At 36.7% G+C, this 15,604-nt stretch overlaps 1 protein-coding gene across 1 annotated transcript; it reads left to right on the top strand.

The window, feature by feature from the left end:
• Window positions 1-2,909: 2,909 nt before the first annotated feature.
• On the top strand, window positions 2,910-5,145 carry LOC113544402 (E3 SUMO-protein ligase ZBED1). Its single transcript, XM_026943212.3, has 3 exons — window positions 2,910-3,181; window positions 3,416-3,997; window positions 4,086-5,145. The coding sequence occupies exons 2-3, from the start codon at window positions 3,827-3,829 to the stop codon at window positions 4,470-4,472; spliced, it is 558 nt and encodes a 185-aa protein (XP_026799013.1). The 5' UTR covers window positions 2,910-3,181; window positions 3,416-3,826; the 3' UTR covers window positions 4,473-5,145.
• The last annotated feature ends 10,459 nt before the right edge of the window (window positions 5,146-15,604 follow it).

Genomic DNA, 15,604 nt, shown 5'->3' with positions numbered 1-15,604 from the left:
GCATACTCATTTGGGTTAAGGTCTGGTGATTGACTTAGCCAAAAACCTTCCAATTTTTTCCACTGATGAAGTCCATTATTGTGTTTTGGATCATTATCTTGCTGCATGATGAAGTTTCTCCTAATTAGATTGGATGCATTTCTCTGTAAATTCTGCCATTTCTCTGGAGACTTCTGAAGTCATTCTGCTGCTACCATATTTTATATATTTATCTATTATATTTCTGCTCACAAAGTCTTCTTCTAATGGTGGATTGTGATATCTTCACCCCTGCCCTGTGAAGGTTGTTGGTGATGTCACTGATTGTTGTTTTTGGGTTTTTCTTCACAGCTCTCAGTGTTTCTCTTAACAACTGCTGTTGTTTTCCTTGGCTGACCTGTTTGACGTTTGATTGTTAGTACAACAGTGGTTACTTTCTTTTTCAGGACATTTCACATTGTTGTATTGGCTATGTCCAATGCTTGTGCAGTGGCTCTGGTCAATTTTCCCTCTTTTCCCAGCTTCAAAATGGCTTGCTTTTCTTCCATAGACAGCTCTCTGGTCTTCATGTAGTTTTATCCTTTTTAGCAACAAATGCAGTCTTCACAGGAAAAACTGAGGGCTCAAACCAAGAGTAGACATTAAGAGCTATTAATTGTTTAAACAATCAATCTAACAGGGCACGGCTAGGCAACACGAAACACCTGTAAGTAACATGTTCCAATATTTTTGATCACTTTAATAATGGGTGGGTTTAAACAAAAGGTGCCATGTTCTAATCTGTTTAACACATCTAGATCAAGAAATATCAAGAAATGAAAGATGAAATTCCGGTCCATAATCTCATATTCATCTTTTGATCTTATAACCAAACGCTTTCAGTGTATAGCAAAATCAAAAGAATTGGCCTTGCCATTCCAATACTTTTGGAGGGGACTATATAGAGTTGGGGCCATAAATTTACATACACCTTGCAGAATCTGTAAAATGTTAATAATTTTTTTAAAATAAGAGGGATCATAAAAATTGCATTTTGTTTTTTATTTAGTACTGCCCTGAGTAAGCTATTTCACATAACAGATGTATACATATAATCCACAAGACAAAATAATAACTGAATATACACAGATGAACCAGTTGAAAAGTTTGCTTGATTCTTAATATTGTATTTTGTTACCTGGATGATCATTGACTGTTTTTATGTTTTGTGATCGTTTTCCAGTCCCTTGTTTGTCCTGAGCAGTTAAACTGCCCACTGTTCTTAAGAAAAATCCCCCAGGTCCTGCACATTGTTTGCTTTACCAGCATCTCCTGCATATTTGACCCCTTTCCAGCAGTGGCTATATGATGTTGAGATCCATCTTTTCACACTGAGGACCTCATACACAACTAGTACAAAATGTGGAAACATTCACTGATGCTCAATAAGGCAACACTACATTAAGAGCCAGGGGGTGTAAACTTTTGAACAGTATGATCAATGTAAACTGTTATTATTTTGTCTTCTGGGAAAAATGTAAATATCTTATGTAGCTTCTGACAGGCAGTACTAAATGAAAAAAAAGATCTTTAAGATCTAAACAAAATGATAACAATTTACACCAATCATCCTGTTCAAAAGTACACCCCACCTCTTAATGTATATATATATATATATATATATATATATATATATATATATATATATATATACAGTATATACAGAATATGCACAGTACTGTGCAAAAGTCTTAGGCACCCTATTTTTTTTTTTAGTACAAACTTTGTTATAGATTTTTAGTTTATGACTTCTACATTATTGATTCAGTACAAAAACATTTTAGATTCCAAACATTAGTTTTCCAGCACAAAATTAAATGTTACAGAAAAATGTTTGTATGTCAGTAAAGAAAGCAGCATATTACATAAGAGACACTTTTCAGACAAAAAAAAAAATACATAAAAAAACATAATGAAGGCTGCTGGGTTTTGCTGCAACAATAAGAAGCAAGTGTGACAAAGTCTCCAGAAAAACTGTGGCTGGTTCTGCAAGATGCTCAGTAAAATTTACAGCTAATTTCCTCATAAAACTGCACAAATTGTAACTGAGACTACTATTTTTTTTTTTTAATGCGAAGGATCGTCACACCAGATATTGACTTTGTTTCATTTATTACTGTTTACTGCTCTTTATAGTATTTTTTTTAATGTAGAAACATTTAATTTCATTATTTTTGAAGGCATCTTTTAGGGCTGCACGATATTTTGAAAAATTATCGTTATCGCGATAATAGTATATGCGATATCCATATCGCAGAGAGGTGCGATAAATTAAATTTATTTTATGTGCCAAGCATTTGTGTGTTGCACAGAGCAGAGAGTGGAAAATAAATATGGCGGCAGTAGAAACAAGCAAAGAAAATGACAGCAGCGAAAAACATATGCCTAAAAAGAACTGTATGTCTGAAATATGGCAATATTTTGGCTTCAAGAGAGAAGACGTGTCACAAATGCAGGTATTGTGTAAGTCGTGCCGAAAAATTGTGGTCACGTCGAGAGGAAATACAACTAATCTCCAGAGTCATCTGAAACACAACCACAGGGAGCTATATGAAGACTTCCAAAAGTATAAGGCCAAATCTACCAAAAGTGCTAACGAAATGCCAAGTAACAATAAGGGAGTCGTACAGACAACCATTGATCAAAGTTTTGCAAGTGTAATGCCTTATGGAAAAACGTTGAAACACCACAAGGAATTAACAGAAGCTATCACACGCTTTTTGCCTGACATGTTGCCTGTTAACACCGTGAGCAAAGAAGGCTTTGTGAGTCTAATTAACAAATTGGACCGGAGATATCAGCTGCCATCGAGAAATTATTTTGAAGACAGTGAGCTCCGAGCTGTGACAAGTGGACTTCTATGCAAGCACCACTGACCTGTGGTCCAGTTGTACAACTGAGCCCTACATGAGCTTTACCGTTCACTTTCTTACTCAAGACTTTGAATTAAAAGCACGCTGTCTGGGCGTTATATATTTCTCCGAATCCCACACTGGTGAAAACATAGCCCATGGACTGTGGGAAGTTTTAGCCAGCTGGAACTTAAAAGAGGAAAATCAAGTGTCCATTATAACAGACAACAGCGCTAATGTGGTGAAGGCTACCAAACTTAATAATTGGGTCAGACTACAATGCTTTGGTCACCGCTTGCATCTGGCCATTGGTGAGTGTTGAATGTTTATATTTGCAATAATAAAATGAAAACAGAAAAAAGGTATAGTTGTTTGTATAGTTGCATGTAGTATAGACATGATTTTGGATATTTTAATATTTAAGATAATGTGTTTATTTAGGAAATATAATCCACAATGCTGTTATATAAAATTGTAATTATAATATTGCAATGTTATTTCACCCTTTATGTCCCTGTTTTTTTTTTTTTTTCTTAACTCTTCAGAAAATGCTGTTAAAGGTGATGAGCGCATTACTCGAGCTGTTGGTCTTTGCAAAAAAGTTAGTGGGAGATTTCTCCCACACCTGGAAGGGGAAGATGGCCCTGAAAAAAGCACAAAAGAGCACTCCCTCATCACAGAATGCCCTACAAGGTGGGGTTCGAGGCAGAAAATGATTCAGAGAGTTCTGGAGCAGCAGAGGGCCATAAACCCTGTCAGCAGACAGAAAGTCAAGACATTTGGTTCTTTCTTGGCAGGACCTAGATGTACTTGAGTCTATAAACCAGGCATTGCAGCCTCTGCAAGAATTTACAGATGCTCTGTCAGGTAAAAGTTATGTAAGTGTTTCCTATGTGAAACCTGTACTTCACTTGATGAACACCTCAATTCTTGCTGCAAAGATTTAACAAATAAAGATGAAGATTCTAGACTACATGAACACAAAGTATGACAACCCAGCAACTCAAGAACTTTTGGACATGACCTGGTTAATGGACCCCAGATTCAAAGCTGACTACATCAGCTCTGACAAGGTGTCAGACATCAGAGCCAGGGTGATGTCTGAAATTGAAGCAACTGTGCCAAAGGTAAATGTTAATATAACAATAGTAAGTGATAAAATAATGCACTATAACTAGATTTGATTACAATATTTACTTTATTTCTCTATTTTAGGAGCGAAGCCTAAGTAATCAAGATCACCAAGGCGTGGGTCCATCTGATGCCACCCTAAAGAAGGCCAAAAAATCCCTGGGCAGTTTCTTCGAGACATCCCCAGCTCCATCATCTATGGAACCCTCACACACTGAGGCTGAACTGAACAGCTACATGATGTCTCCCACAATAGACAGTGAGATGGACCCTCTCACTTGGTGGCAACTCCATCAGGTTGACTTCCCACACCTGAGTATACTAGCCAGGAAGTATCTCTGTATACCTGCAAGTAGTTCACCTTCAGAGAGACTTTTTAGTACATCAGGAAATGTTGTGACATGCCAACGCACATGTTTAAAACCTACCCAAGTCAATATGCTAGTTTTCCTGGCAAAAAACCTGGAATAAAATTGCTTTCACAGTTAAGCACATATAGCATTGCATTGTGCTAAAACATAGGTTTACATGTTATTACTTAATAACATGTTAATACTTAATTATTTTATTCTTGTGAATGTTGACAAGATGTTAATATTTACACTACATACTATTTTATTTAAGGCCTGTACACTTTGTTTAATAGTATTCTTTATTTAATTTTTGTGTAATAATTTTTATTTAAAAAACAGGCAAGGCAAGGGAATATTTTGTTTAAAGGATGCTCTTGTTTTAAGATGCTCTTGATGATTGCATGGTTACATGTGAATAAAAAAGTAATGTTTGAGAGTAATGCATTTTTTTGTGTTTGCAGGTCTATGGTAACAGCAAACCAGAAATCAGAACATCTGCCGAGGTTTTCAGTCATTCATAGTGTTTTAAAGTCTAAATGTTTGCACATTCCCTGACATAGTTTTTTTTTTTTTTAGCCTGAATTAGATTTAATTAGATCAGAAGAATATCTATTACCTGTTTATTTTAGTATGATCATTACATATATAATTTTTTTTTTAAAATAGCTAATAAAAATAGCATTTCTCTAGGGAAATGTTATAATCGCAAGAAATATTATCACAATACTCAACAACAATATTGCATATTTTCCCAGTATCGTGCAGCCCTAGCATCTTTCCTCTACAGCATTTCTTTGCATGTGCCTAACATATATATATATATATATATATATATATATATATATATATATATATATATATATATATATATATATATATATACACACACACACACACACATATGTATATATAAAATGTATGTATGTATATATACACTGTATACATACTGGGCACATTTAACCTATTTGTAAACAACATGTAATGGATTTTTTTTTAATTTTTTTTACCTAAGTTCCAATATTATTAACTGATAAATTATCTCCTTATCTTATGATATTTTCTACAAGGTTGACAGTGTTGCCCCAACATGTCAATTTTACAAAAGGACAATATTATGCAGCTTCTCTATATTACACTATAACCCTTAGGTTGGACACTTGAAGGCCCCCAACAATGATTCAAACCCAGGGGCCCCCACCACTATAAGTCCACAGATAACAGAAAATTTATGTTGCTATCTATCTATCCACGTATCTACTTCTCTATGTATCTGTCATTTATAATCTTATAGATGCATACATATAACATTTTATCGATTTCTTCTGTATGTTTTAATAAAACACTTTGGCCTGCCTTATACTGTATGATGTGGATTGGAAGATCCTTCTCTTTGATGTAGGTCAAATTCAATTAAACTCCAATGCTTGCCAACTTGTTCAAGACAAACAGAAGCGTCTGCTTTGGTAAGCCAGGTGACACTGCCAGCACTGCATCTCTTATGTCCTCCACCAACACTGCCATTTCACTCCAAACCTTTAAAAGAAGAAGATTTTAAAAAATTTGATTTGTAAAATCAAATTCCACACATTACTTTCCAAAGTATTCTTTATCCTGCCCCCAATCAATAGGTAATACTGAACCAACACCAATTTTGGAATACTTCCATGTATTTCTGAAAGCATTTTAAAAACCTGTAAACCAATAACACTGTATTTTGGGACATAGGACAAGGCTATGAGACAGATCAGCATCATACAAATTGCATTTGTCACAGAGAGGAGAAAGATCTAGAAAAATCTTGTGTAAATTTGTTTTTGAGTAGTGCAGTCTATAAATGATTTTAAACTGAATAAATGTATGTCTGGTATTAATAGAATGCTCATTAATTTCCTCAAGGTCGCTCTGCCAGACCTCTTCAAGAAGATGTATCCCTAGTTCTTTTTCCCATTCATTTTTACTTACATTCATTCAAAGTCAAGACATCTGTCAAGAACAGTAGGTACTGCACCACAAAAGAAGGATCATAGGTGAATATGTAGTTTATGAATTGTAGATACCTAGATTTTTCTTGTAGTTGAGTAAAAGAGGCAAATACCCCATCAATGTAGAGATTCCCAACAGTGCTTATACCTAGGTCCTTCCACTGTGAAACCCCCCCATCAAGTTGAGACAGTGGAAACAATGGATTATGAGCAATAGGGGTAAGAAAAGACAAAGTTTGAATCTTAAAATGACTCTTAATTTGCTTCCAGATACGAACTGTATTCTGTGACCCTGCCACCAAAGATAAACTTGTCCAGTGTCAGAGGAGACAGAATCACAGCCCCAAGATCATAGGGGTGACATTGTTCATGTACTAGCTGTAGCCAATTTTGGGGGGGGGTCAGCAGAGTTATCCATTAACATTGAGCATATACAACGGTAATTCACATATTAGCAGCCCAATAATAGAGGTGGAAATCTGGAAGGGCCAGTCCACCCTCTCGTTTGAGCTTAAAGATGTGCCTTCTTAATTCCATGATTTTTATAAATCCACAATAAAGGAAGAAAAATAGAGTCCAGACATTTAATGGAAGATTTGGGCGAAAGAGTAGGATATTCTGAAATAGATATGTCAAGATAGCTGAGACAGATGCAATTGCAGGTAAGGCAGCATTTAATAAAGCTCATGCAATCAATCCAAAACAAAGAGCAATTATCAAAAACCAGGGACAAGCAGAAGTCAATCACCAGACAGGATGTCAGAGAGTAGGCAAAAAGGCACAGAACAAAGAACAAAGTTAAGGTCAAAACCAGCAAAGATCAAGCAGAGAATAAACAAGCTTGGTAACATTAAAGACACAGAGGAACTGGATGTGTACTTCACAAAGTTCCTGTGAATGAGAGTCTCTTTAAATGGGGTGGCCGTGAATGTGTGTAATTGCAAGCATGTGTGCACAATCAAAAGTCAGGTGACTGAGAGCATGGTAGTATGTGTGTTGTGGGAAATGGAGTCCAGGGTGGCCATGTTTGGAGGCCACGGTGCATGTTGGGAACTTGAGTCACTAGACTGGTTTGACCTGACAAGATACAGTAATTGAGGCAAAAATATAATTTTAATTGCACTAATTCTACCAATCAATGAAACTGGGAGAGAATCGTATATTAACTTTCAATTTGCTCAGTATGGGATCCAAAATATTTAAATTCTGTCCAGAATAATTAACAAGCTAACATGAGGTTTGGTGACATAGAGGAGAATATAATCTGCATAAAGAGATATTTTGTTAAATGTACTTGATATATTGAAACCTTGAATGTCAAGGTCAGAATGGTCAGAATTAGCCCACCAATTAGCCTGCCTAGTCTATTTGTGAGGGTCTTAGTCAATAACTTTTGATCTATATTGAGAAGAGAGATGGGCCTATACCCTCCAACCTCTTCTGGGTCCTTGTCCTTTTTGGGAATGACTGTTATAACTGCTTCATTCAGAGTTTGTGGCATAAATCCAACCTCAAATGTATGTGAAAACATTTTTAATAAATAGGGAGAAAGAACATCTGCAAATGTTTTATGTAATTCAAAGGATAACCCATCTGGGCCTGGTGTCTTGCCTACTTTTAAGGAATTTATAGTATTTTTTAATTCCTCCAGGGTTATGTCTTCATTTAGAAAAGTGCGATCCTCTAGGGAAAGAGAATGAAGATTACAACTGCTTAAAAACTTATCAATAGCTTGTGGGTTATTACAAGACTTAGAGGAATAAAGAATTGTATAAAATTCCTTGAAACATTCATTAATATCAATAGGTATGATGCAGTCTGAATTTGTTCATGATTTTATGAATTGTCCAGTCATTTTCTAATTTATGTAGCTGCCTGGCAAGTAATTTATGTGGGTTCTCCCCAAACTCAAAATATTTTTTTGTGTGTAAAGAAAAGACCTACATATTTTAGCTGAGATGATTTTATTATATTCCATCCATAACTGTAGAATATATGCGTTTAAAAAATCTGTTGAAGTCGACTGTGGAGACCTGTTAGAGGATGATCTATCCAAATAAAGATCAAGCACACAATTGAAGTAATAAGGTTGGTCTGGGATATATTTGTAATCAGGGAAAACAACTTCCTAAAGAAAATTGGGTTATCAAAATTAGGGCCATAGACACTCACCAAAGTAATAGGCAAGGAATGTACACTATATTACCAAAGGTTTTCGGTCACCCATCCAAATGATCAGAATCAGGTGTCCTAATCACTTGGCCTGGCCACAGGTGTATAAAATCAAGCACTTAGGAATGCAGACTGTTTTTACAAACATTTGTGAAAGAATGGGCCGCTCTCAGGAGCTCAGTGAATTCCAGCGTGGAACTGTCATAGGATGCCACCTGTGCAACAAATCCAGTCGTGAAATTTCCTCGCTCCTAAATATTCCACAGTCAACTGTCAGCTTTATCATAACAAAATGGAAGAGTTTGGGAACAACAGCAACTCAGCCACGAAGTGGTAGGCCACGTAAACTGACGGAGAGGGGTCAGCGGATGCTGAAGCGCATAGTGCAAAGAGGTCGTCGACTTTCTTCACAGTCAATTGCTACAGAGCGCCAAACTTCATGTGACCTTCAGATTAGCCCAAGTACAGTACGCAGAGAGCTTCGTGGAATGGGTTTCCATGGCCGAGCAGCTGCATCCAAGCCACACATCACCAAGTGCAATGCAAAGCGTCGGATGCAGTGGTGTAAAGCACGCCGCCACTGGACTCTAGAGCAGTGGAGACGCGTTCTCTGGAGTGATGAATCACGCTTTTCCATCTGGCAATCTGATGGACGAGTCTGGGTTTGGAGGTTGCCAGGAGAACGGTACATTTCAGACTGCATTGTGCCGAGTGTGAAATTTGGTGGAGGAGGAATTATGGTGTGGGGTTGTTTTTCAGGAGTTGGGCTTGGCCCCTAAGTTCCAGTGAAAGGAACTTTGAATGCTTCAGGATACCAAAACATTTTGGACAATTCCATGCTCCCAACCTTGTGGGAACAGTTTGGAGCGGGCCCCTTCCTCTTCCAACATGACTGTGCACCAGTGCACACAGCAAGGTCCATAAAGACATGGATGACAGAGTCTGGTGTGGATGAACTTGACTGGCCTGCACAGAGTCCTGACCTGAACCCGATAGAACACCTTTGGGATGAATTAGAGCGGAGACTGAGAGCCAGGCCTTCGCGACCAACATCAGTGTGTGACCTCACCAATGCGCTTTTGGAAGAATGATCAAAAATTCCTATAAACACACTCCTCAACCTTGTGGACAGCCTTCCCAGAAGAGTTGAAGCTGTAATAGCTGCAAAAGGTGAACCGACATCATATTGAACCCTATGGGTTAGGAATGGGATGGCACTTAAGTTCATATGTGAGTCAAGGCAGGTGACCGAATACTTTTGGTAATATAGTGTATCTCTCCAGATACAATAAGATATCGACTCTTGCTGTCTGCTCTAGAGACTTTAAGTTTAAATGGGACACATTTCTGGATCAGAATAGCAATACCTTGCCTTGGCAGAAAGAGTGGTGGAAATGCTCTATCCATCAATTTAGTATGTGGATCATTTTTCAGGTGAGTTTCCTGAAGGAAAATTATATCTGCAGACAGAGACTTTAAATAAGAAAGTATTCTGCATCTTTTAACAGGGTGACTCAGACCCTTGACATTTCAGGAGGTGAAAATAAGCCCTTTTTGACTGTTAACTGAAGTTATATTACAGTTTTTCTTGATTGCTTAAACACATTTCTTGAAACTATGCCTCGTATTCTCAAAACAGTAAACACAAACTCATAACTCCATAACGTCTCACCCAATTCCGCAAACATCCTATTTTCAGGTCAAAATGAAGCTCTACACCCAAAACCATTCACTCTTGCTGAAAAACCAAACTTGAAAAACAATATATCCACATTAGTAAGTTATGTTGCTTGTGGTCCCCCCCTTCAAAAAGCCGTGGCCTGATCGGGGGTTTTGTGTTATCTACCCGGCATGATTGGTCAAGAAATTTAATCACAGAAGATCGACTAACAGGTAGGTAAATTAAACCCTTATCAGTATAATAAACCTACAGAATTAGTTCAAAGGGAATTTTAATGGTTTGTTTGTGGAGCTATCGTGTAGCACACACAGCTCACATATGGCGGAACCGGAAGTCCTTTTAGAATAGAATAGAATATGCCTTTATTGTCATTGTCACAGGTACAATGAAATTTAAAAGTGCTCTTCAGTCAGTGCCTAAATAATTTAATATGACAACAATGCTAAAATATAATAATTTAAATACTTTAGAATTCCTAAAAATATGAATAAATAAGAATAAATACCTTAAACTGCACATGAGCATACCCACTCACATGCAATATATAAAAATGTTGAACATGATTCTACATCCTACACATACCTCCACCATTTTACAGATCCAGCAAGATACAGATTGAAATATTGTATGTTATTTTTTAGCAGCATTCAGAGCAGTTATTGCAATTGGATAAAAATTGTGCTTGAGTCTATTTGTCCTTGCATTAATTAACCTGTGCCGTCTGCCAGAAGGCAACAGTTCAATCAGGGAGTGTCCAGGATGTGAAGTGTCTTTAGCTATGTTCTGTTTTTTTAAGACAACGGGAGCTGTGTAATTTTTCCTCCTGTAGTCTATTATGAGTTCTTTGGTCTTTGAAGTGTTGAGGAAAAGGTTATTGGTCGTGCACCATGCCGACAGCTGCTCCACCTCCTCTCTATAGGCAGACTCCTCCCTGCCAGAAATAAGCCCCACCACTGTAGTGATACAACAGTATCACAACAACAGTTTTGAGTAACTGAAATTTCAGACACAATATGGCCAAATAATTTGTTTATTTACAAAGGTGCATCCAGTGAAATTGGCTTCCCTTCTTGCTTTTCATCTGCTTCTGATGGCCTTTCATATTTTCAGAAGTTATATTCATGAAAAATGTTTGGTTTGTCATGTCTGCTGATGATGTTGCTAACTCTGCTGTAGTAACAGTTCCAGTGAGACTGTTGCTAGAATTGGAATTTTATGTGGAGAGCACAGACAAGCTGAGTGATACAAACAGTGAAACATCCCAGCGTGGTGATACTAAATATAAGCATTCTTGGAACACTGCTCATCAAATTAGTGGACTGGAACTAACTGTTGTATAATATAATAATAACATTGTTTACCATTCTCGGATGGCCTGGTCGTTTTAATCAAACCCTTAAAAATATGATTCGAAAGTTCGTACACAAGGACACTCAGAATTGGGATAAATGGCTCAAACCCCTATTATTTGCAGTACTAGATGTTCTGGAAGCCTCCACAGGCTTTGAATTATTATATGGGCGCAAGCCTCGCAGCATCTTAGACGTCATCAGAAAACCTGGGAAGAGGGACCTTCGGACAGCAAGAGTGAGATTCAGTACGTTCTTGACCTGAGACCAAAACTTTACACATTGGGGCAATTAACACAGGAGAATATATTACAGGTGCAAGAACGTCAATCCTGGCTGTATAAGAGGGGTGCTTGGCTACGTAAGGTTTCACAGGGAGATTTAAATGCTTGTATTATTACCCACATAGAGCCCCAAATTACTTGACAAGTGGCAAAAGGATATTAGCAGATACCCTTGACTTCCATATGTGAGAAAACAGACTTTTCCACACCTTTGGTTTATGCCAATTCGTGACCCGTCCTTTTGGGTTGTTTGGAGCCAAGACACATTCCAACAACTCATGGACAGAATCCTCCATTTGCAGAAAAAATAAACAGCCCCCTTTTGAGTTGTTCCAAGCCTGCCTCCCATCTCCTCATTCCTATAAGAGTGTCACATTTACAGTAACTAGGACAATATACAAATAATAAGAATGCAAATATGAAAATATCTAACAGGAGATTCATATATTATTTTATATATGATTAATGCTTATTAATATATATATTCTTTAATTTATGATTAATGTATGAAGATGCTTATCATGAATAGTCCTAGTCATTGTTATCACATTAATTTGCCTCAATTTAACCATATGGGCTCCACCAACATTAACTGGCTCCAGCCTATAAAATATCACTAAAATAGCACATACAACAGTAGTGTACAGCAGATCCTAACAATAATGCAGAAGCAGACTAACCTGTTTTTTCACAGTTAATTAGATGTCCTTGTCAAAAAAGATCTACAACTCGCATGCAGTACTACTGTGTACCAACAGCAGCATGATTTGTTGTTATATGGTTGCTACATGACCAATTCAGATTAGCAAAATGAGCAGAAAATGATAACTAACTGTTCAGAACTACCCCAAGATTTTATGCATTGATGTGAAATGGTGTCATTTCCAGGAAGATGATAAGATCTTGATGTAGTATTGCATCTCCAGGGACAGTCATCCACATACCAATGGTATGAAAAGTCATGTGAGGACATGACCTCACTCATTAAGAGAACCAAGCATGTCGCCTGAATCTAGGTTAATTTAGGTTTCCTGTATCTGTGATGAGAAACCCAATATCAGAATGTTTAATTATATTCATTTACATTTACATTTACATTTATGGCATTAGGCTGACGCCCTTATCCAGAGCGACTTACAATAGTGCTTTGAAGTCTATCAAAAATACATTCTGATATTGGCTCGGTAGGTCACAAACTAGGAATACCATCAGTCCAAAACTCTGTTGGGGAGGTTTTTTTTTTTTTTTTTTTTTTGTTTTTTTGTTTTTTTTGTTTTGTTTTTGTGAAAGTGCTAATTTAAGTATTTTATGAAGAGGTAAGTCTTTAGCCGTCGTTTGAAGACTGCCAGTGACTCAGCTGTTCGGACATCTAGGGGAAGAAGCTATTCATGTTCTTATTAAACATTTTTTGTCAATTAAGAAAGAAAGGAAGAAAGAAAGAAAGAAGGAAGGAAATTGGGTATGAAATAACTACAAGATACAAAGACAAATGTGGCTGAAATACACATAAGCTGAAAAATGGCTGAACTACAAAACATGCAGTAGAAGCAGGTCATCAAACAAGATACTAAGATGTTTTCTCCATGTGTCTTAGATGTCATCAGATACATGTATTTAACATCAAGTACTAATGATGACACTAAGGTCTTTGATTTGTCTAGCTCTTTGAAGTTATTAGCTATTTTTAATAAGAAAGAAAGAAAGAACCAAATAAACAAATGAACACACAAACAAAAGCACTTGAATGCAAAATGCCATGTACCATATTGGGTATGAAATAATAGCTTCTACACCCTACATCACATGTTAAACACAAGGCCTGAAGGCCAAATCTGAAGGCCAAATTTCATTTTAATTGCCCTGTGTGAACTTGGAAAAAAATAATACTGAAACGGCTCAAAATTTTCACACTATCTAGAAATCACAGCAGATCTGTAACAAAGCATCTGCCATTGTACAGTATGCATGGACTCAGTAAAATCATCGCGTGTGTGCTGCGCTTGATGTAAGTCGTATCTAAAAATGATTCAGAACCACATTGTGTGTTGTGCTGGCAGTGGTGTAACCAGAAATTAATTTTGGTGTGATAAGGAAATATACAAAATAAAATAACATTTGTTCTCACGATCTGTACAATTAAATTGCATTTCAGGTAGATATCAGACAGCAGTAGGAGCAGTGATGACCCACATATTTTATTTAATCATTTAAGGCACAATCTACCATCAAACAATCTTCCCATATTAATGACAGTTCCACTGAAAAAGATGGATTAAAATAACATGTTGATAACAAGGAAAAATTACACCTTATATTATAACGACTGATATACTTTTCTTTTGCAGTAAACTCCAGCAAGCTACTTCACCAGCTCTCACCTCCATATCTCTGCTTATGGCGTAGCTTTTAAACAGAAGCAGGAAATATGTATCATCTCAACTGGCTAATCACGTTTCTCATCACAGGTTGGTATTCAATAATATGTGATTTTAAAAATTAAATTAAAAGAACTTTTATTTTAATCAGTGTAATAAATGTGCTCTTTAATAGTTTCTGTTAGCCTTTCTTTTTTAGATAAGTAAAAATTAAAAAAAATAAATAAAAGATATAGCTGCGAGCTACAATTATCGGGGGTCAAGCACTTTAAGAACATTACGTGCATGTGTAAAAAGATATTTATGTATACTAGTTCCATGATTTTAGGCCAAAGTATACAGAAGTTAAAAGCAAAAATAGTAATTTTTTCATATCTCGTGTTAATTTTGGCATGCTTGCCGTCATATTCGTCGACGCATTATACATTATACAGATTGGTCTATCAAAAATCTTTGAATAACGTTTGGTCTTCATTGTCTGAAATAATTGGACGAAAATCTAGGAAAAGTAGGTTTTTCCAGAAATTCAAAATGGCTTGAACTCCATCAACTTGAATTCTATAACTTTTTGTTGGCATGGTCTGAAGATGATCTGAATCGATGTTCTTGAAAATTGGACAAACGGTCTAGGAGTTTGAAAAAATAGGTTTTTAAGAAAATTCAGCATGGTGAAATAAGTGCATTCGACTTGGCACGAGCCAAGGAATCAGAGGAAAAAAGAATTTTGTTTCTAGCCCTTACAGTTGAAAAGTTATTAGTATACAGTTTGGTTTGGTCTATCACACACAAAATCCATAACTTATTGCTGGCATGGACTGAAGATGATCTGAGTCATATTTGGTGAAAATCGGACGAACAGTCCGAAAAGCAAAAATCTGCTTTTTTTTTCATATCTCGTGGGCACGAGGTGGCACTGGTCCAAAACTGTGCAGGTACCCTCAAATTATGATGGCTATGAAGGCTACTAAGTTTGGTCTGAATATCCTAAAGCGTTAGAGATATAGCCTCACATACATTTCAGCATGCTCATTGCCTAATTCGTTCACATATTAATCAAGAATGGTTTGACTAATCAACTTGAATTCCATAATTTTTTGTCGACATGGTCTGAAGATTATCTGATTCGATTTTCGTGAAAATCAGACCAACAGTCTAGGATAAGTTTGAAAAAGTAGGTTTTCAAAGCATTTCAAAATGGTGGATAGCAAGTTCAGCTGACCATGGCATAATTGGTATAATTGTTCTCGGTATGACCCAAGGAATCTATCAAGACAGTCTCACGACAATAGGCAAAAGTAGTCAAACGCTATTAGCATTTTTTTGAAATTCCATTATAATTTTTGACCACAAGGTGGTGCTGTCCTGAAGCTTTTTGTGTACCTTCAGGGCATAGTGCCCTTGACACAT

This window comes from Pangasianodon hypophthalmus, chromosome 28 (assembly GCF_027358585.1).
Source record: "Pangasianodon hypophthalmus isolate fPanHyp1 chromosome 28, fPanHyp1.pri, whole genome shotgun sequence".
Taxonomy (NCBI): Eukaryota; Metazoa; Chordata; class Actinopteri; order Siluriformes; family Pangasiidae; genus Pangasianodon; species Pangasianodon hypophthalmus.
This window is presented reverse-complemented; position numbering and strand designations above follow the sequence as displayed.